Here is a 26,928-nt window from a genome sequence, read left to right as displayed (position 1 = left end):
GTACCATTGGTCTGTATATCTGTTTTTAATGTCAGTATAATGCAGTTTCTGTTACTATAGCTCTGTAGTATAATTTGAATTTGGGGATTGTGATGCCTTCAGCAATTTTTTTTTTTCTTAGAATTGCTTTGGCTGTTTGGGGTCTTTTATTCTTCCAAATGAATTTTAGGACTGTTTTTTTATAGTTCAGTGAAGAACATCATTGGTATTTTGATGGGGATTGCACTGAATCTAAATATTGCTTTTGGTAATATGACCATTTAAATAGTATTTATTCTGCCTATCCACAAACATGGGAGGTTTTCCCATCTCCCAGTGTTTTCTTCACTTTCTTTCTATAGAGTTCTATAATTTTTATTGTAGAGATATTTTACCTCCTTGGTTAGATTTATTTTTAAGTATTTCATTTTGTTTTGAGTCTGTACATAGTAGGGTTTTTGATAATTTCTGAGTCTTCCTCCTAAGAAGTTGGTGACTCTTCCTTGTAGTCAAAGGAGATGTTTTTTGAAGTGGTCCTGGCTTGTTCTTTTTTTTTTTTTTTAAAAGAGAGAGTGTGTGTGTGTGTGTGTGAGAGAGAGAGAGAGAGGGAGAGAGAGAAAGGGAGAGAGAGCATTTTTTAATATTTATTTTTTAGTTTTCGGCGGACACAACATCTTTGTTTGTATGTGGTGCTGAGGATTGAACCCGGGCCGCACGCATGCCAGGCGAGCGCGCTACCGCTTGAGCCACATCCCCAGCCACCCTGGCTTGTTCTTGGTACTCATAAGACTTCAGAGGATGGATGCAGAGTCCTTTTAGCCATATTTTTAAGGAAGATGCATATTCAGCTAGTGTTTTCTCTTCCCCTTTCCAGGTTCTTTCTGTTATTGTTCTCCACACAGTCATTCAAGCTTTTTAGTGGGTCTTGTAACTTCAAGCTTTAGTCTGGGAGTAAAATGGATCCCTTTATACTCCTTGCATCTCAGTTCTTCGGAGTTCATTGCTCTTCCTGAAATAACATCCTTTTGTAGTGCTTCCTCTCTTGAAGCAAAGCCCAGACTGAGCCAGAAAGTTTTCTTATCCTCTCCTTTTCTTGTTGAAAACTCTTCACCTGGTATAGCGTTCAGCAAATTGTGGCTCACAGCTCAAACCTGACCTGCTATATGGTTTTTATTTTATTTTATTTTATTTTTTTTACTATCTGGTTTTATAATGAAACTTTATTGAAAGTTTTTAGTGAACCTATTGCTTTTGTGTCTTTCATGCATGGTGAAGTTGTGTTGTACTGACAGAGACCTTATGGCCCTTAAAGCCTGGGTTACTTCCTTTCTGACCCATTCCAGGAAAACTTGGATATTCCTGTCCTAGTTCATGCTAAGAGTCCCAGCTGCTTGGAGGGTTTCAGTATTAATTTCTTACCTTCTGAGTGTCTGAGTCTTATTCGTCACTCATTTGGTAGTTGAGGAGCACACTTGCCACTCTGGTTTTCAGCTTTCCTTGTTTTTATTTGTTGCCATTAGAAATGTTCTTTCCTAGAAACAACAATCATAGTCTGTACAGTTTGCAGGTAAAGAAGGGGAGTATGGTACTTAGTGAGCTGCTTGAGGTCTGGCACTGCCTTGTCCTTACCTCCAGTTCCTGGCCTACCTAGTACATGGCATGAAGCAGCAGTTGGAGTCTCTCCCCCCACACACATACACCAGAGAACAATAGCCAAATGGGAATTCAGGTAACATTTTGGTGCTGCCAACTGTGCAGGTACCCCATTTTCCCAACCCTCACTCCCCATGAAGTCCTGTATTGACATCAGATGGCTTGGTCTGCTCGCTTCAGTCCTGAGGTAGGCCTGCCCCACTTGCCCAGAGGGACAAGTCTTGTCTTTGTGTGGGATTGAGGACAGCAATGGGGAGAGCAGGAAGGGAGACTGCCTAGGAGTGTGCACTCTGTTCAGGCTAATAACCCTGCCAGGCGGGAGCATAAGGCCTAGAAAGTACCCCGGCTCTACATTTATAGTTCTTGTTTTTTGGGAAGGTGAGTGGAAAGACAGATGCATGAATTTAAAAGATGAAGCGTCTTTGCTAAGGATTGACTATGCAGCACTGGTGTTGGTTGTCTACGGATATTATAACTAAGGGGTCTGTTTCACTTTTGAGCTAATCCTAGCTTGTGCCACAGTTAACCATATCTGTTTATGTGAATAAATATAATTTCCCTTTTTATGTAAAATCATTTTCTTTATAGAAGGATTCACAATGAGATTTTAAAAATAGACAGTTTTTAAAGTTTACTTAAAAAAAATTGTTTTACTTAAACTGTAGGGGGATGCTCCTTGATCATGTTGGCACCATCACACTCTGGCTTGTAAATGCCTGTGGTCTTTTCTTCTTCAGTAGTCTATAAGTCTGTTCAGGGTAGAACCTCTGTCTTTATTGCCTTTATATAGACAGTTCCTAGCTTGGTGCTTGGCACATGCTAGACACCTAGTGAATTGAGTTGAATGAAACAATGTTAATTTTTATGTAAAACTTCCTCAGAAGTAAATATGTTTTGATGTGCTTGTGGGTTTATGTCCTAAAATCATCATTAATATCTTCAATGACTTAAAAAGGAAGTCAAGATGTACCTGAGAATTCCCCTCATTTTCTTCCTGAAAAATACATGTTAACATATGCATACTCATACACCACAAACTCAAACCCCAAACCTTTTATGTTAAGGAAAATCTGAAGACTTTTTTTTAAACTTTTAACATTTGTATGATCATGAATTATATTTTTAATTTTGGGGAATGTGTATTTAGTCAAATGAGGTCCATGAATCAACTAATGGTTACAGTTCCATTGTCTGGTTTATTGTCAAAAAATAATAGCCTTTTGGGATCAGGGCAGGGTATAAATAAATACAGATAATTAAGTGATATTTTTGTTGTAGTATGTTATCTTTTTGCATAATGGATATAAAAAACTGAATCAGGGCTGTGGCTCAGTGGTAGAGCACTTGCCTCACGTGAGTGAGGCACTGGGTTTGATCCTCAGCACCACATAAAAATAAACAAAGATATCGTGTTCATCTACAACTAAAAAAAATATTTTAAAAAAGATGGAATCAAGGGCTGGGGTTGTGGCTCAGTGGTAGAGCACTTGCCTAGCAAGGCCCTGGGTTCGATCCTCAGCACCACATAAAAATAAACAAATAATTTTTTAAAATAACCTTAAAAAATGGAATCAGTAAAATTATTTTTTTATAGTTCAGACTGTTGTCTTTGATTAGAAAAGTATTCACAGACCCCTGTGGGTCAGTGCAGTTTCAGGTGCTGAGGACACAGCTGGGAAGCAAAACAAAGCCCCTGCCCTCAAGGAGCTCATGTTTTACTGTGGATAGGTGTATGTGGGGACACAGAAAAAGAAATATGTCAGGTGTTGATATTTCTAAGAAGAAAACCAAAATGATTTTAGAGAATATAGAGCAAAGGGCTGTGATATTCTGATACAGGGCATCAGGTAACCCTGGATGCCTGCATAGAAAGGAGTGGGCAGCCCTGAGAGATAGGGCACAGCTTTCCGGAAGAGTATTAGGGGAGGTTGTAGGGTGAGGCAGGAGCAGAGTCAGTTGGGGGAGTGGAGGAAGCTGAGGCCAGAAAGGCAGTCAGGAGGGTGACTCCTTACTTAAGTGAGGAGTGAGATGGGGCCCCTGGAGCTCTCTGAGCTCGAGTGAGGTCATCTCCCTGTATGTGGAGAGTGGTCCAGAGTTGTGCTGACAAGGGAGAACCATTGAGAGACCTCCATGGCTAACTAGGGGTGAGGTGATGGTGGTCTGGACTAGGTGGGTAGGCACTGGTAGAATTCTGGATTTTGAAAATGAAGTGAGAAAGTGAGCAAGGAAGGGTGACCCCCAAGTAATTCAGTATTTGAATTATGCTTTGGTTTGCTTTTTTTTCTTTTTGATTTCTTTTAACAGAACCCAGATTAAGTGTGGCTCCTGAAATGGATATCATGGACTACTGCAAAAAAGAATGGAGGGGAAATACACAGAAAGCAACCTGTATGAAAAAGGTACAGCAGAGGTGCCCATATTTCAGGTCTTTTAAATAGTCTCTCATAAATTATGTCATTTTATATTTTTAGACATTCATTAAGACAACTGCTATTAGACTTGGTAAATACTGGTATTCTAATTTTAGAAATGAGGAACCAGACTCCATGGATAGCACCTTGTTTGGAGTCACAATATTATTATAGAACATGCATCATTTATTCAGTAACTTAATTTCTTTGAAAAACTCTTAAATGACTGTGTTACTCAGATTTGGGTGAGTTTTAGGGCCATTTGAGAATGCCCTTATTAGCCTGGTGTTGTAAAAGCCTTAAGGATAAGGGCAGGCTAATTCCATACCCTTTGGGTCTGGTCAGATGCTCTCTGATCCTAGGGGCCTAGAAACCTCTTGTATACCTTGAAATAGAGGCATTTGGAGTAGTTTCCTTCATTAGTGTTTCCCAGGAGCTGCCCCTTCTTAGTTCCGTTGCATAAACTGGCAACCCTAATGTATTCTTCAAGTCTATGGGGCTGATCTTGGGGACTCCAACATTCTTTATTAGGTCAAACCATGTGGAATTATTACTACTGTTTGACTATAAGCTACAAAAAGCAGTGTCAGCCAGGTGCCTTGGTGCATGCTTGTAATTCCAGCGGTTCAGGAGGCTGAGGTAGGAGGATTGTTGCCTTAGCAACAGCAAGGTACTAAGGAACTCAGTGAGACCCTGTCTCTAAATAAAGAAAAATAGGGCTGGCAATGTGACTCAGTGATTGAGTGCCCGAGTTCAATCTCTGGTACCACCTAAAATTGGGATTTAGATGTCCACCTAAAATTGGGATTGTTTACATTATAAATTCAAATGTACTTCTTGTGTATTAGGGATATGGATCTGTCTTATTTGATAGAAATGTCTTAATTTTTTTGTTCAGAACTTCCTTGTTTAGAATTTAAATTTTTAAGCATATGAATACATTTATTCTTTTCCTTATAGCTTGTTTTTCTAGAAATATTGCTCATCTTTAAGTATGCCCCCTGTTGCTTAGGGGCTTTTAGTCAAATGTGGCTGCCACTCGTAAACCTCTGAGAGCAAATGATGAGCCCTGCTTCTTTCAAGTCTGGTACAGACTCTGGTGTTTTAGATACTTATTAGTGTCCTCAATCACAAAATATTCAGGGCTCTCAATTCATGCCCAGGTTAAAAATATGTATACTTGGGGGGGCTATTTGCCCTGTACCAGACTAGATAACCAAAAAACTAGATATCTAAACTATATTTTCTCATCTTTCCCAGAAATGCTTTCTCTGACTTGTAATTTTATTTTGTGACTTCAGTCTCTCCATAGGGTCTCTTTAAATAGTTACCATCTTAAAGTCCATTATTAAAGATGTTCGAGTTACCCAAATATTCCATATTTTGGAACTTGTACTAAAATTATTTCTCTATGGAATTAATTCTAGGGAAAGAAAAGATTTGATTTCTGACCTCGTTTGAGGAACATCTCATCAGGACTTGTGGCTTAATTAGAGCATGGTAACTAGGGTGCCTGGCAATACTTTGGTCTCAATTTTATTTTAGTTCTTATTTGCTTAATTGTCTAACTTTTCGTTTGGATACTCTTGGACATAAATGTGTATAAATCTAAATTTAATTTTAAAAGTTTGATTCTTCTCCTAAATACTGTGATTTTCTATGCTTTTGGGAAGGTACGGTTGTAATTGCATCTGCCATGGTAAATATTCCTGGGATAATTAGGGGTCTGTCAGAGGGAATTGGTGCATATTGGTAAATGTGAGTCGGCCTGATGGTTTTTATAGGTTGTACTGGTTGGATCACTAAGTACAAATGCAACTTTCAAATTTTCATTGTTGGAAAGAAGTCCTTTAATTTTCACGTAGAATGGCATCCTAAAACACAAACTTTGAAAACAACTACTAGAAAGGTTCTAGTTCTTAGCACCCAAAATGAGGGATCTTCATTATGCCTGCTCCAGTGTGATATCTCTTTCTTTGTGTAAATGCAGGGTAGCAAGTAGAGTTTCAAGTGACTGTCAAGAACAGGACAAGTGAAGGGGCTGACTGGACTTGGGGTCAGCAGAGTCAGTCCTGGTGATAACAGTGTTCAGCTGAAGAAATCAGGACCTCATGTAAGCCTATGGACCCAGTCACCAGGACTTTTTTGAAATATGCTTCAAAATGGTTTATTTGGATGGCTGTTTTTGAGTGCCCAAGCATGGCACTGAACATTTTCATTTCCTTGTTTTATTTTCAGACGGAGCAAGAGTGACTTCAGTTTACTTGGGGGAAAAAAAAAAAAGGTCTCGGGCTGGGGTTGTAGCTCAGTGGTAGAGCACTTGCCTTGTACGTGTGAGGCACTGGGTTCGATCCTCAGCACCACATAAAAATAAATAATAAAATAAAGATATTGTGTCCAGAATAAAAAAGGTCTATCAGATTATTCAGACATTTCCTAGCATGTAGATTTTTACGTACACATTCATACACAGTCATGCACCCCATAACAATGTATTGATCAACAACAGACCACATATATAATTATGATCCTGCAGGATTATAAAAGAGAAGAAATTAATTTGAAGGAAAAATTCACCTCACCCATTGATGTATCTGTTGTATATGGCGATACACTGCATTACTCAGATGTTTCGTGATGCTGGTATCAACTAACCTAGTGTACTGCCAGCCATATGAAAGTATTACACATACATTTGGGTATACTACAAAATACTTGATAATGGTAATATGTGACAGTTACTGTTTGACATATTTATTTTATTATTTTTTGCTATACTTTTGATCATTAGAGTGTTTACCATAAAACAGTTTGCCATGTTATGACAAAAGCAGCCTCATATTTTTCATGTTTACCTACTCTACATTGCCTCATTTCCTCCTGTGCTTAATTTAATCTTATCATGGCTTTTAAGCATACAGAATCCACTGCTAATGTTGCCAGTAAGAGGCCGTATAGCCTAGATGTGTAGTGGGCTATACTGTCTAGGTTTGTGCAAGTATATGATGCCTGCATAGGGATAACGTTGCCTAGTGGTGCATTTCCTCAGAACGTCTTCCCATCATTAAGTGACAATAATAAGAAGGAATTTTAATGTCTCACAAAGGATTTAGCCAGTCTTGTTTTCATTCTTCCAGTGATCTGGAATAGGATAATTTTTTTCCCCACAGGAATGGAACTCTTCATGCTCTCTGAAGCCAGTGACCACCATTTAAAATTCTTTGATACTTTCTCCCAGGGCTACGAGGAGGTTTCTCAGAAATTCACCTCCATAAGGCGAGTCCGTGGCGATAATTACTGTGCACTGAGGGCCACGCTGTTCCAGGCAATGAGCCAGCTGGCTGCGCTTCCCCTCTGGCTGCAGGATCCGGAGCTCACGCTGGTACGCTGCTGCTACAGGTTTGAGTTCGCAGTGTTTCAGAGAGTTTTTGGGAGACTTCCCTTTGTTGCTCATGCTATCTGCCGGTGTCTGCAAGATGGCATCAGCATGTGGGTTTATTCAAGTTTTTGTGTAGGGTATGATTTCACATAGTAAAATAAACAGAAATAATTGGTATCTCCCAGAAGAGAAAATGATAAAAGTTAATTTAAACAATTCAGCTGAATTAGAAAACAGATGTTTAAATTGCATAAAAATCACTTAGGAACAGTTTAATTTCAGTATTGATGTTTATATTACATGGGCTGTATATTTTACTAATTGAGAACCTGCCAGGGTTTTAGAATACACATTTCTTTCATTTTAGCTGCAGTTCAAGGAATAGTACACTCTGCATGGTGATATGGTTAATATCACATGGGGAGAAGCTCCCAGGACTGATCATCTTTAGTATTTTAAATCTTCTACACGATAGAGATATACTGGGATCCAAGGGTTCGTGTGTCTTGACACAAATAAGATCACATAATAGGAATGATTGGTCAGAACAGACTGACATTAATTGGAAGAAGATCTAAAGTTCTGTGCTTTTTTAAAAAAAAAAAATCACCCCAAACCCTGAAGTGCTCTCTGTGGGAGACCTGCCTAAAAGCAGTTTATGAAGGGGAAAGAAAGATATTGGGATGTTAATGAATCGTAAGCCCACTGTGCACCCACATGAAGTGTGTTGGCCAGCAGTGATAATAAAGCCCTGGCTGCACTTTAAAAGGAATGCTTCTAAAAATCAAGTGGTAACAGCTCAGCTGTGAACTGGGCTGGTCCATGCCTATTGTGTGGATGGGGTTGAGTTGTGCCTGTATCTTCAGTAGGAGATGAGAATGTGACCAAGATTGACTCATCTCATTCTGGGAATAGAAAAAGATTAGGATAAAGTATACTTGTTTAGAATAAAAATAACTTTTAAAAGAAACTTGTTGGTGGCTAAGCTAATAAGAACTGTTTTTGGTGGATAAGGGATCATATGACTCTACAGGACAAAACCAGGACTGGTGGGTGGAGGATACCAGCTATCTGCTTCATGATGATCTATTTTATAAAGCAACATACAATCATCACACCTATTGAAACTGGCAAACTGACATCTGGGAAAGATATTTATTTCTAAGCAAAGACGTCACCTTAAGCAGATTTTTTGGTATTAGCTTATTATGTCTTTGATGTGAAGATTCCAAAACAAATTGATACACTAAGCTATTTTTTTCCTTTGCACATGATGACATTTATTAGTAGTGAACTGAGTTCACTTTCTGTGGGGTGTATTTTAGCTTATGTGCTGTATGGTCATAGCTTAATTTATATATTATAACAAAATCCTCATTCATGTTACGTATGTTTCTTGTTGAACCTTTAACCTTTAAGAGACCTTTACATTTATGGTTTTTGTTGGCATTGAATTTGAATTCTTATACTTTTCAGGAATCTCTGGCACAAATATTGTGCTAAGTAATTAAACATATGAAGTATACCCTAAAAAAAAGTAAAGCACAATGCCCTGACAGGCTATACTTGGAGAATACCACTTGCCGAATTAAAAATAGGATACGTAGATAGTGTTCTATGATCAGTATTAGAATATGATTCGTGTGTTGTTTTCCTGACTTAATTTGAATACTGTGAAAGAGCTTTAAAATTCCTAGATTCTCTTTCTAATTTCTTCCATTTTCTCTCTGTATAAGCCAGTATATTTTCCCCTTGGGAACACAGTCTAATTATTTGTTCATAGGGGTGGTATTTCTTCATCTAAGCTTTGTTGAATGCTGAGAGGCCTGTGTCAAAAAGAGAAAAGGTTCATTCTACCTGCTTGTGAGTTCAGTATTTACACTTATTGAACTTTGGTTCTGCTGACTGTGCACTGAAAAAAATCACTTAACTCTTTTTGCTCTCATCCACCTAGACGACTTGCCCCTGTGTTGATGTTCTAGCCTCCTAGAACTTAACATGGTTTGAATACTTTCTTGACAGGTTCTGTTTTGTTATTTTCCTCCTGAGGCCTGATGGGTGACACTTTCACCACCGGATTTGTATTTGAGGTGCCAGTCAGGGAAGGAAAGGATATGTAGACTTAGTCTGGTTGTGCTTGACCAACACTGCTTTTAACCTCCTCTTGGTCATCCCTTGGATCATCTCTCGGACCTCCTATATGTGCTTTCCCATTCCTCTTCTCTCTCTGGCTCCTCCACCAGCTCTTCCCTGAGACAGTCCACTCTTGAGTCCAACTTCCTTAGTGAGCAAGTGTGTAAGGCCTGGAACCTTCAGCTAGCTGTATCTTGCTTTCATTTGTACTGAGAGGTGTTTTCTCAGTACAAACGAAAGGTTTTGGATTTTGCCATCTTCCTTCTCTTGTAGACCATCATTTGGTTTCAGGAAGCAGGAGAGCTTGACCGAGCAACTGTCCCCTGAATCTGGGCTCAGAGGAAGAGACCCTGGACTGAGCTGGTGCTCAGCTTCACTGGCCTTGCTCTGTTCCCTGCCTATGAATTGAGCTTTGTCCTTCCTGCCCCTCCTGACAGTTCAGTTGCCTCCTTATCTCCTGTCGCTGCCTGGGCTTGTTGTTCCTGTTTCTGTCCAAATCTCAATCTCCACGTTTGACTGTAGTCTAATCATCTGACCTTGACCCCAACCTTGGAGATGGCTAGGTCTGGCTATTCTGAAACTTGGGATAGCACTTTGATCCCTGAGCAGGGGGTGTTCTTTATAGCAGGGACTCTCTTGTTTCTAAGTTTGCTGTGTTTTAGAATGTCTCTGAATAAGTGGGTCCTGTCACAGTGTTTGCTACAGAAAGATACCGAAGCTTTTTTTTATAAGTTCATTTTGGGTACGACATATTTTTGTTATTGCCTTTCTATCATGATGTCAAGAATTATAGGCATGTGCTAGAGAAAAGCTGGCTGTTAAACAGCCATAAATGAAGTGAAGCCTAATTCATGTATTCACTGTTCAAATATTTGTTTGAATATTTACAATCACTGTTTCTTATTCGGTTCTTGTTTCTTGCTTAAGTTTCCTTTATTCTTACAAAAGTCCGGTCTCTGTGTAGTATAAAAGGATGGCTATTTTTGTGTTGCATGAGTTTTGACTCCTGAGAGCATTTAAAGTTATATTCACTTTTTTTCTTCTGAATAAGTAATTCTAACACCTCTATTCTTTTCCTTAGTTTTCAGGTCTCAATTTTAACAATTTCTTCAGTCCACATGTTGCTGAGATACAGGACATGCTGGCCCCGTGTATATGGAAATAACCCTAAGGAGGATTATCATTTTAGCAACAGGTTGCCCAATGAGTGAAAGAAATGAAGAACTTTGTTCTTTTGTGTGGTTGGTTAGATCTTTGCGGTCTTTACATTTTAGTTGATTCTTGTACTTGCCTTTTAGATATCTGTATGGTGTCAGGATGCTCAGCTGTCTTTTTTGACTGCATTTTACCTCTCATTTTCCTCTCACATATGTGGAGCCAATAATTTCTGCTTAGCTGTTTTAAATCCCAAATTTTCAATTCTTCAAGTATTTCAATGAAGTGACACAAATGCATTAAGATAGGTTGGAGAAAATAACCCAGAGCTTATATATTATATTAATAATGTAAATCAATATTATAATTATTATACTATGATTATATTGCTATTATAGATCATATGATTATGTATTATATACTACATTTAATTTTCTTTTATATGTTCCACATCATGGAATAAAATAGTTCTCTGTGCTGAGTTGTGATTTCATCTTGTTGCCACTTGAGGGCGCATTAGACGCTGGTAAATACTCTGAGGCTGAATTGAAGGTTTGGCAGAAGGGTCCCCATGTTGCTGAGGTACAGGACATGCTGTTAGAGTTTCTAGGTGGGTCACTGGTCATAAGATGATGGCTCCTCTGCTTAGCTAGTGGTGTAGGTCACCATCATTGTAACAGTGGAGTCATTTACATCCCTATTGTGCTTCTGTTTTTTGTAGAAATGAAACTACTTTGGTTTCACATGATTGCTGTAGACTGAGAAGGTGCAACCAGAATTACCATACATGAAAAGGTCTTTTAAGTCTTAGATAGGAACACACGGCTTCCTGTATGACTGTATTTATAACTGTTAAACAAGTTCAATGTAGGATGCTGGAGGATTCAGTTATTTTTTAATGAACTTTTGACCAAAAAGTGAACTTTTTTTTTTCTAAATTTTTGTAGCAGTGAAGTGACATGTCTGTGCCCAGCCTAATGATTTTTCTCCCAACACACCCAGGGATGTTGGGAGAGTCTAATTTCCCATGGCCACCAGTTACCAGTGTGTCTCAGCTTGCCTTTCAAACTGCAGATTTTATTGATAAGTAGAGGGAAACCAAATAAATACTCCAGGAACCAAGGAAAAAGAAAGAAATCATCATGATAGTAGTTTAGAGGTCATTCTTTCAAAAATAAGGTAGTCAAAATGAAAAAGAATAAAGCAGCCCCAGCTCCTTTAGCCCCTGCTGTTTATTCCTGTTGTCTTTTTTGTTTCTTTAAATCTTACTGAATTCATTAGGCAGTTAAACTAAATACTGTTGTTTCTTTGCTTGTTAAAATTTTGAGTGTATGTGTTAATATTGTTTTAACAAAAATATTTTTCCACTTTTTTAGTGAATTTTTTCAGGAATTAGAAATTAGGCTTTATTTTCCTAGTAGGAAAGGAGCAGGTTTTGATTTTACCCAAGACTACCTCCCTTGCCTGGGAGTGCCTTCCTGAGCTGTGTACTAGGGAGTGGTGGGAAAGGCTGCCAGTGAGCCCAGGTTTCAGGAAAGATGAAGTATGGGTGCTGTCTTAGCTCATCCTTACAGTTGCTGAGGAATATGCCTGGCTGTGGTTGGTGTCATGCAGGCAGGACTCTGCCTGTGTGTGTCAGCCAAAAGCACTGTTCTCTTTGGTAGACGGCTGCATGGTAGTACTTCTTAAGTTCCTGACTTAAATATTTAGGTCCTCCAGCCTACACCCACATGACAGACTTGCAGGAAATGAAGGTTTTATAGGCTTCGTGATTTATTCCAGCTTGAATCAAGTGATGGATTTTTCTTGGAAGATTAACACCTGTTTCTCTCTCTTGTTTCTTATTATTCTAGTTACCTGAAAAACTGATACACAAATACAGCTGGATCAAGCAGTGGAAACTTGGGCTGAAATTTGATGGGAAGAGCGAGGACCTGGTTGAAAAAATTAAGGAATCCCTCACCTTGCTAAGGAAGAAGGTTTGGACAGTGTGATTTCCTGCCTCTGACTAGTGCAGAGCTCTTACTTCTGATTTCCCCAGCATACTAGTTCTTAGTCTTTATTCAGTGGGTTATCAGATGCTCTTGGCTGAGCAGGTTACACTGGTGCACACCTGTAGTCTCAGCTACTCAGAAGGCCAAGGCAGGAGGATTGCTTGAACCTAAGAGCAGGATCCCAGTCAGGACAGCATAGCAAGACTCTTGTCTCAAGCAACCCTTGGCCGATTTATTTATTTTTATTTTAGTTTATAAAGAAAATAATTTTATTTTGGAAAGAAAAGAATTTTATTTTGGCTTAAGACTAGAGGCTGGAATTGGCTAGTTTTTAGATAATTTTTTTTTTTTTTAAGAACAAGACTTTTGGAACAATATATAATAAAAAAGATGCAGAATACATAGAACATGACACCACTCATTTGCATTTTAAAATGCATTTTAAAACCACAATGATACCATATGATATATCCAAGTATACATTACTTTTTTAGCTCTTTATGAATTGAATATATACATTTTAAATTTTGATGTCAACTACTTTTTCAAAAAGGCCCTCTAATTAATTAACATGCCTTTGAAGATGGTGCCCATTTCCACACACACTTTACTCTTTACAAATATTGTTCCAGAAACTTGTCTTTATTGTTGCATGAACAGCTGTCTTTCACTTTTACATTTTATTCATGATAAGAATAAACTAATCCAATGGGGAAAAGAAAAGAATAAAAGATTTTTTATTCTATCAATATGCTTTTCTACAATTCATATAGTTTGCTATATAGGGACATTATTATCTATATAACTACTTAGAATTTTTTTTAAATTTATTCTTTTAGATATACATGACAGAGTGTGTTTTGACTTTATACATACATGGAGTATGACTTATTCTCATTAGGATCCTATTCTTGCAGTTGTACTTGGGATGGAGTTTCACTGGTTGTGTATTCATACATGAACATAGGAAAGTTATGTCTGATTCATTCTACTGTCTTTCCTATCCTGTTCTCCCTCCCTTCTCTTCATTCCCCTTTGTTTAACCCAAAGGACTTCTATTCTTCCCTCCTATACCCTTAGTGTGTGTTAGCATCCATATTTCATATAGAACATTTGGTCTTTGGTTTTTTGTCATTGGCTTATTTCACTTAGCATAAAGTCTCCAGTTCCATCCATTTCCTGGCAGATTCCATCATTTCTTTCTTATTTATGGCTGAGTAATATTCCATTGTGTATATATATCTCATTTTCTGTTATATCCATTCATATATACCTCCTTTCATCTGTTGAAGATCACCCAGGTTGGTTCCATAGCTTAGCTATTGTGAATTGAGTTTCTATGAACATTGATGTGGCTCCATCACTGTAATATGCTGATTTTAAGTCTTTTGGATATATATATATATATAACATTTATTGTTACTTGTATTCTTGATAATTGCCATTCTGACTGGAGTAAGATGGAATCTCAAATTTTTAAGTGAATGCAAACTGTTCCCGTGAGGTCTTTGGTAAAATGGAGGAATATCACCATTATCTAATCTTGGTTGAGATGTTGTATGCTAGTGTATCTATAACAATATATTTAACTTTCTTAAAGGTTAACTTTAACAAATGTAATCTTTGTTCTAATTCATATTTATAAATTTCAGAGATACGATTTAGTTCATATTTCTTATATAGCAATAAAACTAACTCAGGCTTATTAAGTTCTTCCCAGTTATGGTTTAATATTCTATCCCTGTATCTTAAATACTTACTTTGTTTCCAGTGACTTCTCAATAAGTGGATTTAGTAACTTATTGTTTGAAAAGTGTCCTAAGAATTTGTCTGAGACAATTCAGGGAGAACTTGGTCTGTGCTTCCTGGTGTTTTAAACTTTGTGTTTAAAATTCTCCCTGTGATTTTGCTCTCTCCTCTGAGTGAGATGTCCTGCTTGTACGTGGGCCTGCATTGACTTCTCAGTTGCTTGCTTTGAGCAACTTGGAGTTCCCTTCCTAGGTACAGTGAGCTTAGGGCCCATCAGTTGTTCCAGGCTTTGTTGGTGGAAGAGGGGTCAGGTAAAGGGAAGTTAGACGAGAGGTCCTTCCTAGCATCACCTCAAGTGGTGATCTGTTCACTCAAATTTAGTCTCTCTGCCCTTGTTCAACTTTGAAATCCCTGAGAGACACCCTATTTCTTCCTTTGCACCTAGTCCTTTAGCAGCAAGCCTGATACATAATAGACATTTGGTTAATGCTTTGTTGATGAATAAACTGGGGCCCTGACTTTCTCAAACTTAGTTTTTAATACAAAGATAAGAAATGTTTACTGGAAAGTACACTGTCAAAGGAAGTTTCATCTTCCACTGTAAAGAAGTGGGAGAGAGAAAGGAAGAGGGGGTCTGTTCTCATTACCTGTTGGAGTGGAACTTAGGATTTTGAGGGACTGGATGCCTGTGCCTTCTCACTCCTGGGTCAGTGGAAGGTTGAGGGCAGGGCTGTGGCCCTGTGTGAGTGAGTGGGAGAGTGCTTAGCAGAGCTATAGGTAATAAGAAGGATCTGGTAAAATGCTATTTTTGCTTTATTGGGTATGACTACTATAATTAAAGTCTCATATTTGGGACTGTTTAAGTGAGGCCAGTTTGTAATCACATTAAACTTATTCATTAATTATCTCAGCCAGTATTACTAACTGTCCTCTGTGCCATGATGTACACTTAAGTTTCACATGTTGTTTTATTGCTACAATCATGACATTGGTGTTGTTATGATCAGCCTTGTTTTATAGATGAAGAAACCAAGGCCCAGAGTTTGGTTAAACACTCTGCAAAAGCCATCAGTTGCTTGGTGGTGAGGCCTTGTTTCCATCCTGACTTTCTGACTCTAGATCCATGCTCTGGACTGTCAACTTGGTCTACTTTTAGAAAACATGAAATGTGGACAACATGTTCTAGCTTTTAGCCTAAATATTTGGGGGGTTCTGTGTAGTCATTACCATTAAAAATTATTGAATTTAAAATCTCTGATGGCTTTTGAAAGGTACACAAATTATTGATTATTCATAAGGACTGTTATTTATATTGTCATCTCTTTACTCATTCACTGTAACTTAAAAGCACATATATTTATAGGGTTTTCTTGTTCACTTAAGAAGTCTACCTATACTAACTGAATACCTGATACTCTGCTTTATTCTTAATTAGGAGTCAGAATGGATTTATTTATATGAAGCTCATGTATATTTTTAATAGGTTAGAGGGTAAGTTTAATAAGCTAAAGATCCCACAGTGTTCTTTGCCATCTTCCATTTTAGATGGTAGGTTTTGTTTCTGAGTGGTCACTGTTTGTGAAAACCCCTCAAAGGGTAGTTGTAGCTCCCTACTACATACAGCTCTACACACAGGCCTCACATAAACACGTTAGCTTTTTCATTAGTATCTCTGCCTGCCTAGCTCAGTCTCATCCCCTGGGAAGTTAGAGGAGTCAGAAGTTCATACCGTGGCCCAGGGCTTCTCCTTATCACATTGTGCTTCTGTTTTAGATTAATGGGGGAAAGGCCGAACTAGGAGTTGTGTGATCTTAAGAGTGCCATTGATTGATCTGAAACTTAAAAACATTGTGGCTACATTAGGATGATTTATAGTCCCTGCTTTTGAACATAATTCTGTGTTTATAGTATGAAAGTATACCAGGGATTTTTAGAACAAAAATTCTAACTATTACATAACTTCCTTATTGTAGTGGGCAAGCCTGGCTGAAATGAGAACTGCTGAAGCAAGGCAAATGGCTTGTGATGAACTGTTCACAAATGAAGAAGAGGAATACTGCCTCTATGAAGCTGTAAAATTTCTAATGCTAAACAGAGCCATTGAACTATATGATGATAAAGAGAAGGGAAAGGAAGTACCATTTTTCTCTGTGCTCCTGTTTGCTCGGGACACATCGAATGACCCTGGACAGCTACTGAGGAACCACTTAAACCAGGTGGGACACACTGGTGGCCTTGAACAGGTGAGTTGTGTCTTTGGAGTGCATTACCTCAAAACAGCAGTGTTAACTGTCAAACATCTCACAGTGTTTGTAGGTCAGGAATTCAAGAGCAGCTTAGGTGGTTGTGGCCGAGGGTCACATAAGATTTAATCATGTTATTTGGGGCTACAGTCTTCCTTGGGGTTGAAGGATCTACTTCCATGGCCTATTGACATGGCTCTTGACAGAGGTCCTTAGTTCCTTACAGTTAATAGGAGGGCATGGTTCCTTACCATAGGGCTTCTTGGGTGTCCTCATGACATGGCAGCTGACTTTTCTCAGAATGGTCCACGTAGAGAGTAGGGAAGTTGCACACAGGCACTTATACCATATTCTGTTTGTTAGAAGCCAGTCACTAAATCCATTCAACTCTCGAGGGGAATTGAGCTCTACCCTTTCAAATGAGGTATGTCGAAGATGTGTAGTCCTGTTTTATAATCATTAGCAATATTATCCTGGACTTTCTTCTAGGGGTGATGGATATAATTAGTACCCTTGGCTCTGGAAGGGTAGACATAAATGAAGCATGTGGAGGAGCCATTTGAAGGTCTTGTTTAATCTTGGCAGCTCAGGCTCTTTGATCTTATATAGATGCCCATAACAATCTTGTTCTTAAAGCAATAGTTGAGTCACCACACCTTGAATAGCCAACCTTTGAGGCTACCCCATTCTCCTTACACGGCAGACTCTCGTACCACTTTTTCCCAAAAGGCCCGAGTGCCAGGACAGATATTGCAAGGAGTAGAGAGCTGAGTTCCTGCTGAGTCATCCTGGTGGGTGGAAATCTGTTCCATTGTTTTTCTCAGTGTGTCACTGCTGGGCCAGGCAGGATGATTAATATAAAAAAATTATCTGTATGCATAATGTGGGTTGCTCACATCTCCTGAACCATTGCTAATACTTTGTAATAAAAAGCCTAGGAGAGTGTGGTTTGCATGTTAAACTGAAGTTAGTCCTTTATGAGATCCTACAAGGTCTGCTACAGTAGTGTCCATTCTTCTTTTAATAGCAGCTTTCTTGAAATGTAATTTACATACCAACAAGTTCACCCTTTTAAAGTTTTGAAACTACCACTTGCAGTCTCATTTTAGACCAATTTACCACCCCCAAAAGACACCTCAAACCCATTAGCAGTTACTCTCCCTTCCGTGTAGCCCTGGGAAACCACAAAGCTACTTTCTGTCTCTAGTTTGCCTATTCTGGGCATTTCATATAAATGGAGTCATATACTGTGTGGTATTTTGTGACTGGCTTCCTTTGTTTAGCATAATGTTTTTAAGATTCATCCACATACTGTTGCATGGATCAGTACTTCATTCCTTTTTATTGAAAAGCAACATCTCATTGTATGAAAGTATTGTATTTATTCATTTGTTAGTTTGACAGGTATTCGGGTTGCCTCCACCTTCTAGCTACTAGGAATAATCCTGCGGTGGACATTCAGGGATGATTTTTTGTGTGGACACATGTTCTCTTGGTTGTATGCCTAGGAGTAGAATTGCTATGGCAGATGGTGATCCTTCGTTGAACATTTTGAGGAATAGCCATACTGCATTTTAAAATAGTTTGTTCCAGTTTACACTCCCACTAGCCATGAATTAGTGTCCCATTTCTCCACATCTTTACCAGCATTTTTACTATCTTTTTTAAAAAATTGGGATGAAGTTCACATAACATAAATAATCATTTAAAGTATGCAACTCACTGACATTTAGTACATTTATGGTGCTATGGGATCAGCAGCTCTATGAAGTCCAAAATATTTTCATCACCCCCAAAGAAAACCCTGTATTCTTTAAGGAGTCACTCCCCATTGTCATCTGGCTTTTTAAAATATTTTTTTATTACTTTTTAAGTTGTAGGTGAACACATACCTTTATTTATTTTATATTTGGTGATGCTGAGGATCAAACCTCTCACATGCTAGGCAAGTGCACCACTGAGCTACAACCCAAGCCCCTGGCTTTTTTATTATAGCCATTCTAGTGGGTGTGAAGTGGTATCTCATTGTGGTTTTGATTTACTTTTCTCTAATTACGTAGGATGTTGAACATCTTTTCATGTGCTAATTTGGCCACTTGCATGTCTTCTTTGGAGACATGTCTTTGCAATCCTTTGCCCAGTATTTTTTTTTATATATTATTATGAAATATTCACCTTTATTTATTTTTTTTTGAGAGAGTGGGAGAGAGAGAGAGAGAATTTTTTTTTAATATTTATTTTTCAGTTCTCGGCAGACACAACATCTTTCTTTGTATGTAGTGCTGAGGATTGAACCCGGGCCGCGTGCATGCTAGGCGAGAGCGCTATCGCTTGAGCCACATCCCCAGCCCTTTGCCCAGTATTTAAGCTAGAGATATATATGTTTTTTAATATCTTTGTTTTATTTATTTATTTATTTATTTATTTATTATTTTTTATGTGGTGTTGAGGATTGAACCCAGTGCCTCTCACACGTGAGGCAAGTGCTTAACCACTGAGCTACAACCCCAGCCTCTGGTTATATTTTTTTAATTGTTGAGTTTAAGTATTCTTTATATATTCTGGGTATGGGTACCTTACCAAATGTATGCTCCATTCTTGAGTATCTCTCTCTTTTTTTTTTTTTAAATAAGAATTGGGACTGGGTCCAAAGGAGAGGAGGAAAAAAGGTCGAAGTGTAAGCTACTGCTGTGTGTGTGGTCAGGGTAATAGATGGAACATGGTGTAGACCCCATCTTTTGGTGTGGCTTCCTTAAGAATCCCATTTGCTCCTTCTCCACAGGTTGAAATGTTCCTTCTTGCCTATGCTGTGCGCCATACCATCCAGGTGTACCGGCTCTCCAAGTACAACACTGAAGAGTTCATTACAGTCTATCCCACTGACCCACCCAAGGACTGGCCGGTGGTGACCCTCATCGCTGAGGATGATCGGCACTATAATATCCCTGTCAGAGTATGTGAGGAGACAAGTCTGTGAGAGACTCACCTGCCTGGACAGTCTGAGGACATGGCAAAAGTGCACAGGCAGCTCCTCAGCTTGGGCTCAGGCCTCTGCTGGTCTCCAAGAACAGTCTGTGAGAACTCTTGGGCCCCTGGGAGCCAAGTTGGACTGGGGTGTTCTGAAGACTAACTTTTCATAATAAGAACAACTGTTTTCCCTTATCTGGGACCCAATGTGTTTCATTGGGACCTTCAGAGCATACCTTTGGAAAGTGCATACTGCATTTCCATAAAGCAAATACTTTGTTTTAGAGGAAACTCATTTTGAAGAATATGTTCATGTCTCAAGTCAAAATTCTCTCTACTGGTAAAATGGCTTTTAAGTTTTAAGATGGTAATTTTTCTTTGGTGGAAATGGGTCTCTGTAGTGATCATTCTATGCAGTCTGCTTTAAGTGGCACAGTTCTGGGAGATTTGTTAATGGCACAATCATCATCCTCTGATATTCTCATCTTATGGAGGGATGAGCAGTGGTTCAGACTTACATATTAAGTAATGCTATTTTAAGCAGATGGTCTCATAGAAGATGAAGAATTGGGCCCAAGAGTGGGTTTTTTTTTGTTTTTTTCAAGTTTGGAGGAGATACAGTGGAATCTAGTGATTGTTACAGGTGTCTACTGTCCCCAATGTTCCAGAGTCTGGGACATGGTACAGGTCCCTGTTAGCATGGATGAATGTTTCTTGTAGTTGTACTCCAGTGTCAGGGGCTGTTAATTATTCTAAAGTTCCAAAGAGTCACAGTTTTATAGTTAAAACAGAGTTTATATCCACCCATGTGTTTAGAGGAGGAATCTAAGGCCATATGATTTCAGTCACTGCTCAGAGTTCAGAGGTGGGGACAAGCTGGGCTCCTGATCTTCTCTTGCCCTTTTCATGCTGTGTTTAAGGTAGCATCATTGCCAGATCCATGTAATGGGCTGATATCCTGTCTGCTGGCAGGGGATAAATAACAGCAACCAACCTGAGATTTTTCCTGAGCAAGCTAAAGCAACAGTGTGCAGAAGGGTGGCTGAGCCGCATGTGTCCTTGCTTTGGCTTGGGCAGCCTGAGAAAAGCAGTGATGACCTGCTGGGCACAGGCGAGGTGTTTACTGGAGCTGCTAAAGGGGACAGTGCTGCTGAGCTGGTCTGCAAGGGATGTGCACTGTGGTCATTGTTCATGTGAACCAGACACATCACTCTTCAGTATTCTGTTGGTGGCACCTGAATTGGCTCAACATTTGTGGAGTTGATGTTTCCCTCAAGTACTGAGCTTATTTTATAATAACTAAAATATTTGATCTAATTTAATATGATTAATAAGTTTTCTACACTTTTTGAAAATCTGTGTCTGTTAATAAAAAGTTAAGTCTTAGTTAAGAAAGCTCAGCCTGCACAAAGTATTCAGACTGTTACATTAGTACTTTTCCTAGTACCTACTTGGTGATATTCACCACATTTTACTAGACATGTATCAAGTAGCATTTTGAATCAGATTCTATAAATGTATGTGAATACTTTAGAGAGGCTTTGTGCTTTTCACAGTGAAATACATTGGTATCTTAAATAAGGAGGTACCTAGAAGCCCAGTTAAAGTAATAATAATGACTTCTTGGCTTTGACAAGTTTAGTATTTGTAACTATATGATAGGAAATGTTTACCATTCATTTATGAGCATTCTTTTAGAGCACAGCTTGAAATATTTAGATTATACTTGGCAATAGGGATTTGTGCCCTTGGGATATATTGAATCTGACCATTGGTTCATATACATTATTGAATGTGAATAATAGGATATTAAAACTCATGATTAATGCATTTTGAAAATGTTCTAATCTTAGTGAACTTGAACTGGACTTCTGGGCAATTTGCTTACATTTTAAATTTAAGTCTACAGAAATTGTAGTTTTAGCCACCACATTGGTAAAAATTTGAAAGGGGGGTGTTTATTTTGTTGCTTATTGTTCAAAGACCTTCTCACACTGTGCTATCAGACTGTCATCCAGGTTTAGCAGAATAACATCAGAAAAGAAAGCTTTCAAAGAAATAGTACTTAATGAAATAGAAATGATTAGTTCATTTAAAAATTCTTTTTTTTTTGTTGCAGTATTCAATTTTAGTTGCTCAGAGTCTTAATTTCATTTTTCATTTTTGGTCTTGAGCTGGTGAGTGACATCAATAGTATAGAAATTGAATTAAGATAAAAATGGATTCAAGAGAATAATCTACTTAGAGGAATCTTTAAAATGGTATGGTGTTCTAGAAGGGGGCAAGGCAGTGAGAACTACACTATGCTTACTTTCTAAGAGTTTATATTGCAAGAGTTCAGAAGTTTAGAGATATTGGCAGAACTTAAACCTTTGAGCTCCTTTAAGGCACATTTAAACCTAAAAGCATTTCTCTGTGTTGTGTCCCATGGAATGAACATTGCTTTTCCAGAACATTTTCAGATTCTCCTCCTCCCTCGCCTGAACTTCTGGATGTTCAGCATCCACTCTGCACTAGGATCAGTGAGGGCAGTATCAGGGAACAGGCAGCAGCTATGGTCTCCAGCTTGTGATATGGGAATATGTGGGGTTTGGTCTGCAGTATTACCATTCCTTCTCTCTAGAATATCGCATATGAAAATGTTTTAAGTGCAAAGAGCAGGATTAATCCTGTTTTCTTTATATAGCCACTTACACTTTTATTACACTATAATATATTCTCTTAATGTCTACTAAGATATTTTCCTTGGTTAAGGTGAGCAAATATTGGTTTTGAATCCTTTTGTTCTACTCCCCTCTAGTTTTAGAGTTTATCAGGTAAAATCTCAGGCCAAATGAATTGATAACACCTCTTTTGGAAGAAGCATTTGTAGATTTTTATGGGCTTCATCTTTTTTTCCCTCCTCCTTCCTTTGGTTAGAGGCTCTGTGTTGTTCTTCCTGCCCTTTCCCTCATCCCAAGGTGCTGTTCTAAGAGTTAGTAGTTTACTTTTATGAAGACTTTCCAGTTAATGACTGAAGTGCTATGTCATCTTTAATTATATAGTGCCCCTGCCATCTGAACATATACATAGGACTTACAGAGCTGGGTCTTCTTTTGATATTAAAACATGGCTTGGTCATTTTTTAATGTGTTTTTCTTAAGCAGTACTTATAGGTTCTCCCCTTTGAAGACCAGAAAATATTTTCAGAAGCATAAACCAGGGGGAATCACTTCTGGTATGCACAAAAATGCCTTAATTTTAAGATCTGTGACTGCTAGAAAAATAAACAGAAAGCCTTCACTGCATGTGAATCTGAAATGTGGGTGAAACATATAAAATCCCCAAATAGTATAGCAAGGCAGGGTAAAATATCAAGTAATTTAAAAATGGCCTAAGGAGAGACTGGGGTTGTGGCTCAGTGCTTGCCTAGCACATGTGAAACTCTGGGTTCTATTCTCAGCAGCACATAAAAATAAATAAATAAAGTTTTTTTTTTTTTTTTAAATGAATGCTATAAAAAATATGGCCTAAGGAACTATGAAGAGAAGTGAGGATGAAGAACTGATTTTAGAATAACCTTTAAAGTATCATAATAACAGAGCAGTATACACAGAAGGTAAGATCTTCTGTGCTTGTTTTTTTTTTCTTTTTAATTGGTTCTTTTTAATTGTGCTTAGGTTTTTTAAAAAAATATTTTTAGTTGTAAGTGGATACGATATCTTTATTTTATTTTTATATAGTGCTGAGAATCGAACCCAGTGCCTTACATGTGCCAGGCAAGCACTCTACCACTGAGCCACACCCCAGCCCTGTGTTTAGGTTTTAAAAAGAGAAGAATCTGAACGAATGGGAGGACTTATGTGCATGGATTCCACAAATTCATATTTCTAAAATGTAAATCCTCTATTTAAGAGAAGTATAGTCTTTAATGCATAGCTTCTTTGGGAAACATTGTGATCTCTCCTAGGGCGATGGAGAGACCAGGGAGCCCATACTGAGCTGTGCAGTGGTTTAGTGAGGTTGTGGGGAAGGATGTAGGCAACTGATTTTATAATATTGATTTAATGGTCTTGTAATTCAGTTTGTAACCTAGAGCCATGAAAAGCACCAAATTCAATTGGCAGATGGTTTGGCCATCTGCTACCCTGGGCTTTTCCTGGAGGTAGTATCCGTAGGAGCCAGGTGGGTTTGGCCATTACCAGAAGAGGTATGTGGGTACCTTTTGTGTGTGTACCCATGCTGGCCTACAGTCACTGCATTCCTTTCTTTAGGTGGGTGGTAGCCCCATAGCTTGGGACCCAGTAGTATTCTGAGAGGGTGGATGTGAGGTGTCCCATGTGATTTTTTCTAAACAATAAATTGAAATTTATAATTGGGAATGGTAAAATGAATTGGTATGTATATGGAAGATGTGGCGGCCATTAAGTCTGGAAACATGTTAATCATAGTGAAACATCATATCAGTAGACCATTTATTATGTCTCTCTTCCTAGGCCTCCTTATAGCATTTTGAATGCCCAGAGGCTTCAGTAGCATTAATGGAGGAGGACACTGATTGGAGTTTAATTTCAGTTAAGCCCATTGATTTCTTAGGTGTAAGTTTGGGTCAGGAATGAAATTGCCAAATATGGGTCAATACAAAGAAAGAACACTGGATTCAAAATATCCAGTCTTGGTAATTATATTCCTAGTAACCAAGGGTGCTTGAGCTTAATTATAACTTCAAAATAATTTGTTATACTCAGTTTTAGGAACTTTCACTTACATATTGAAAAATGCCTTGATTTGTATTCACATAAGTGGTGCTAAAAATACAGTACCTTTTAGAAGAACCTCAGGAATCCATAGTGATGGTGATGACTTGGGAGTATTTCAGTGTGGGAACACAACCAGAATTAATGTATTTAGGGATATATCTTCTCATTTTTATTGTGTTTGTAATACTCTTTTGGTGTTGTTACCTTGCTTTTGGCAGTTTCTAACTTTCTATATTATGGATTTGAGGAGGATAACAGCCCAATGTTGTAACTTCTGCCAGAGTTGATGGTGTTTTTCTTCCATGGGGGAGTCTGCCGTGAAGGGAGAGCGCTCGTGGGAACCCAACCCTGCTAGCCCCCGGCTTGTTTAACATCATCTCCTCTGTTTACACTATAAGATGTTTGAACTTGCCAAAAATTTCTCCTGTTTTGAAAAACATGCCCCTGAGGTTCTGGACAGTTTGAGGCCTTACTTCTTATTGGCAAACTCATCCAGATTCCTGGCTCAGAGGGCAAGAGTTTCCTATCACCTGTTGAGTCTCTTGTCTTCACTCTTGGGGCCACTCCTACTCTTGGGTTTTGCTGTTGATCCCCTTTAGCAAACCTGGATGCTGAGGATTGTAAAAATAAATAACTAAAAATAAACTCAAGAAGCCTGGCTGTGTCACTGTAGTTAAATGCCTGCTTTTGAGGACTTTGGCAGATTGTGATCCAATGCTTTAACTTTCCAGCGCCCCAGGGCAGGCCTGTGGTGTCCAGGTCAGTGACTCTTGACCTCACTCCTGCGCTTTGGAGTGCAGGAATCAATTCTGGGGAGGCCTTGTTGGGCAGAGATAGAGTTATATGAGGTGAAGTGATTAGCACATACCTTCAAAAACACAGTTTTGGACTTAGACCTGGATTAATGAGCATTCCCACTACTGGATTCTAACAGGGTTGAGTGAGGGTGAGTTACTGAACCTCCTTAAATCTCAATGTCTTCAACTCTACCTTGCATAGTCGTCTTATCTTGGATGCTGGTGTGGATTAAGTGAGATGCCAGCATGTAACAGATTTAGAGGAAGATCTCAGCCTGCAAGAGCGGGGCTGCAGCCCAATCCTGACCCAGCCTTGCTTGTGTTTGCTGAGCGAGGCCAGCTTTAACCATTTCAGCTACTGGAAATGTGATAGCAAGAACTCGTATTGGTTGATATGAGTTAGGATGTCACTGAAAGAAGTTAATAATCTAAAAATGGGGCAGGATGTTCACAGGCATTGCAAGAGCAGAGAATGAAGGATGAGCCTGCAGAGTTGTGCCTTCCTCATAGTCAAAGAAATGCTGAGGGGCTGGGAGTGGGGCTCAGTGGCGGAACACCTGCCTAGCATGTGCGAGGCACTGGGTTCGATTCTCAGCACCACATATAAATAAATGAATACAATAAAATCCATCAACAACGAAAAAATATATTAAAAAAACAGAACTGCTGAGCCTGAAGTATTGCACAATGGTGCTGGACTTCTGAAGGACCTACTAGCTAGGGATTGGGCATCCCCTAGAAAACAGTGTTAAGCTGGTGGTGGGCAGCAACAACAAACCATTCTCCTTCACTGTCCCATTCATGTGGGTTCATCAGCTTTTTCAGTGTTGCATATAAACACACTTTCTCCCTCTGCTTGTCTGAGTTATGGTGCTCAGCTCAACTTTGAGGCCAGTGCTTCTAGCACTTCCTCCTCCTTGACCTTCTTTCACCCTGGGAGTGGAGAGAAAAACTCTGGTCCTGACAGTGGGTCTTCTGGAAGCCCTTCTGAAGGTTTTACAACCTCCAAATGGTAAAGAGAAGCACAGCTGCTTAGGTGCTTTAGTGTGGTTAAACAAGCAGGTATTTATCCAATATGTTTCTATTCACCCCTCTGCCTTGCCCAAACCTTGGACATTCTGCATTTTCTTTTTGTTTTCTTCTTCTTTTGTCTGGGCTCTGTTGCCTATTTATACTCTTTGCCTGTTACATTGCTCTCCTTCCCTAATTTGAGTGTGTGCTTGAAACCTCTTGTCAAACTACCCTGTAGAGTGGTCCTGTTGATTTATAGGTCCTAGTCAACACCAAGCTTTATCAAACTTTCTGATCTTTGCTGGGCTGCAAGTTGGAAGTTCAGTTTGCATTTCTTTACTTTTGAGTAAAGTAGAACATACGTTCATTTGTACAAGCCATTTGTAGGTCATTTTCTGGGAGCCAACTGTTCATGTTCCTTGCCCAACAGTTGTATGTTCTAACAACCTTTGGCTTTTATATTTGTATTTAACAGAAGAGGGATTTTGTAGGGATAGGAGCAGTGAGAAGGGAAGACAGACTGAGGGGCAATTGGGGGTTCTTATTGAGCTCTTTGGTTGAAAGAAACAAGAACTCAGCTTATCTTAGTTCTTGGAGGGCTTGTCCTTCTTTGGAGATAAGAAAAGAACCTTAAAGATGTAGACTGTGGGGTTGTGGCTGCGGCTCAGTGGTAGTGCACTTGCCTGGCATGTGTGAGGCATTGGGTTTGATTCTCAGC

The 26,928-nt window shown here is 38.9% G+C and overlaps 1 protein-coding gene and 1 long non-coding RNA gene across 6 annotated transcripts in view; one reads left to right on the top strand and one right to left on the bottom strand.

The window, feature by feature from the left end:
• OTULIN (OTU deubiquitinase with linear linkage specificity) overlaps positions 1 to 26,928 on the top strand; it is a 54,919-nt gene that overhangs the window by 11,255 nt on the left and 16,736 nt on the right. For 2 of the 5 annotated variants that reach the window (XM_081288516.1, XM_081288515.1), the window contains exons 2-5: positions 7,282 to 7,425; positions 12,564 to 12,689; positions 16,427 to 16,696; positions 19,479 to 20,003. In XM_081288516.1, the coding sequence (XP_081144642.1) occupies positions 7,282 to 7,425; positions 12,564 to 12,689; positions 16,427 to 16,696; positions 19,479 to 19,673 (735 nt within the window). In that variant the 3' untranslated portion in view covers positions 19,674 to 20,003. Of the gene's footprint in view, positions 1 to 3,936; positions 4,032 to 7,281; positions 7,426 to 12,563; positions 12,690 to 16,426; positions 16,697 to 19,478; positions 20,031 to 26,928 lie in introns of all 5 variants that reach the window. The other 3 variants (XM_081288519.1, XM_081288518.1, XM_081288517.1) reach the window with 3 other exon arrangements.
• LOC308646050 lies at positions 20,035 to 25,147 on the bottom strand. The gene is made up of 2 exons (XR_014021304.1): positions 21,961 to 25,147; positions 20,035 to 21,900 (listed from the first exon to the last, which is right to left on the bottom strand). It is a non-coding gene; the product is annotated as an uncharacterized lncRNA (long non-coding RNA).

Source organism: Spermophilus citellus (assembly GCF_964194105.1).
Source record: "Spermophilus citellus genome assembly, chromosome: 1".
NCBI classification, from domain to species: Eukaryota; Metazoa; Chordata; class Mammalia; order Rodentia; family Sciuridae; genus Spermophilus; species Spermophilus citellus.
The sequence above is the reverse complement of the archived record's forward strand: the minus strand, read 5'-3'. Positions and strand labels throughout refer to the sequence as shown.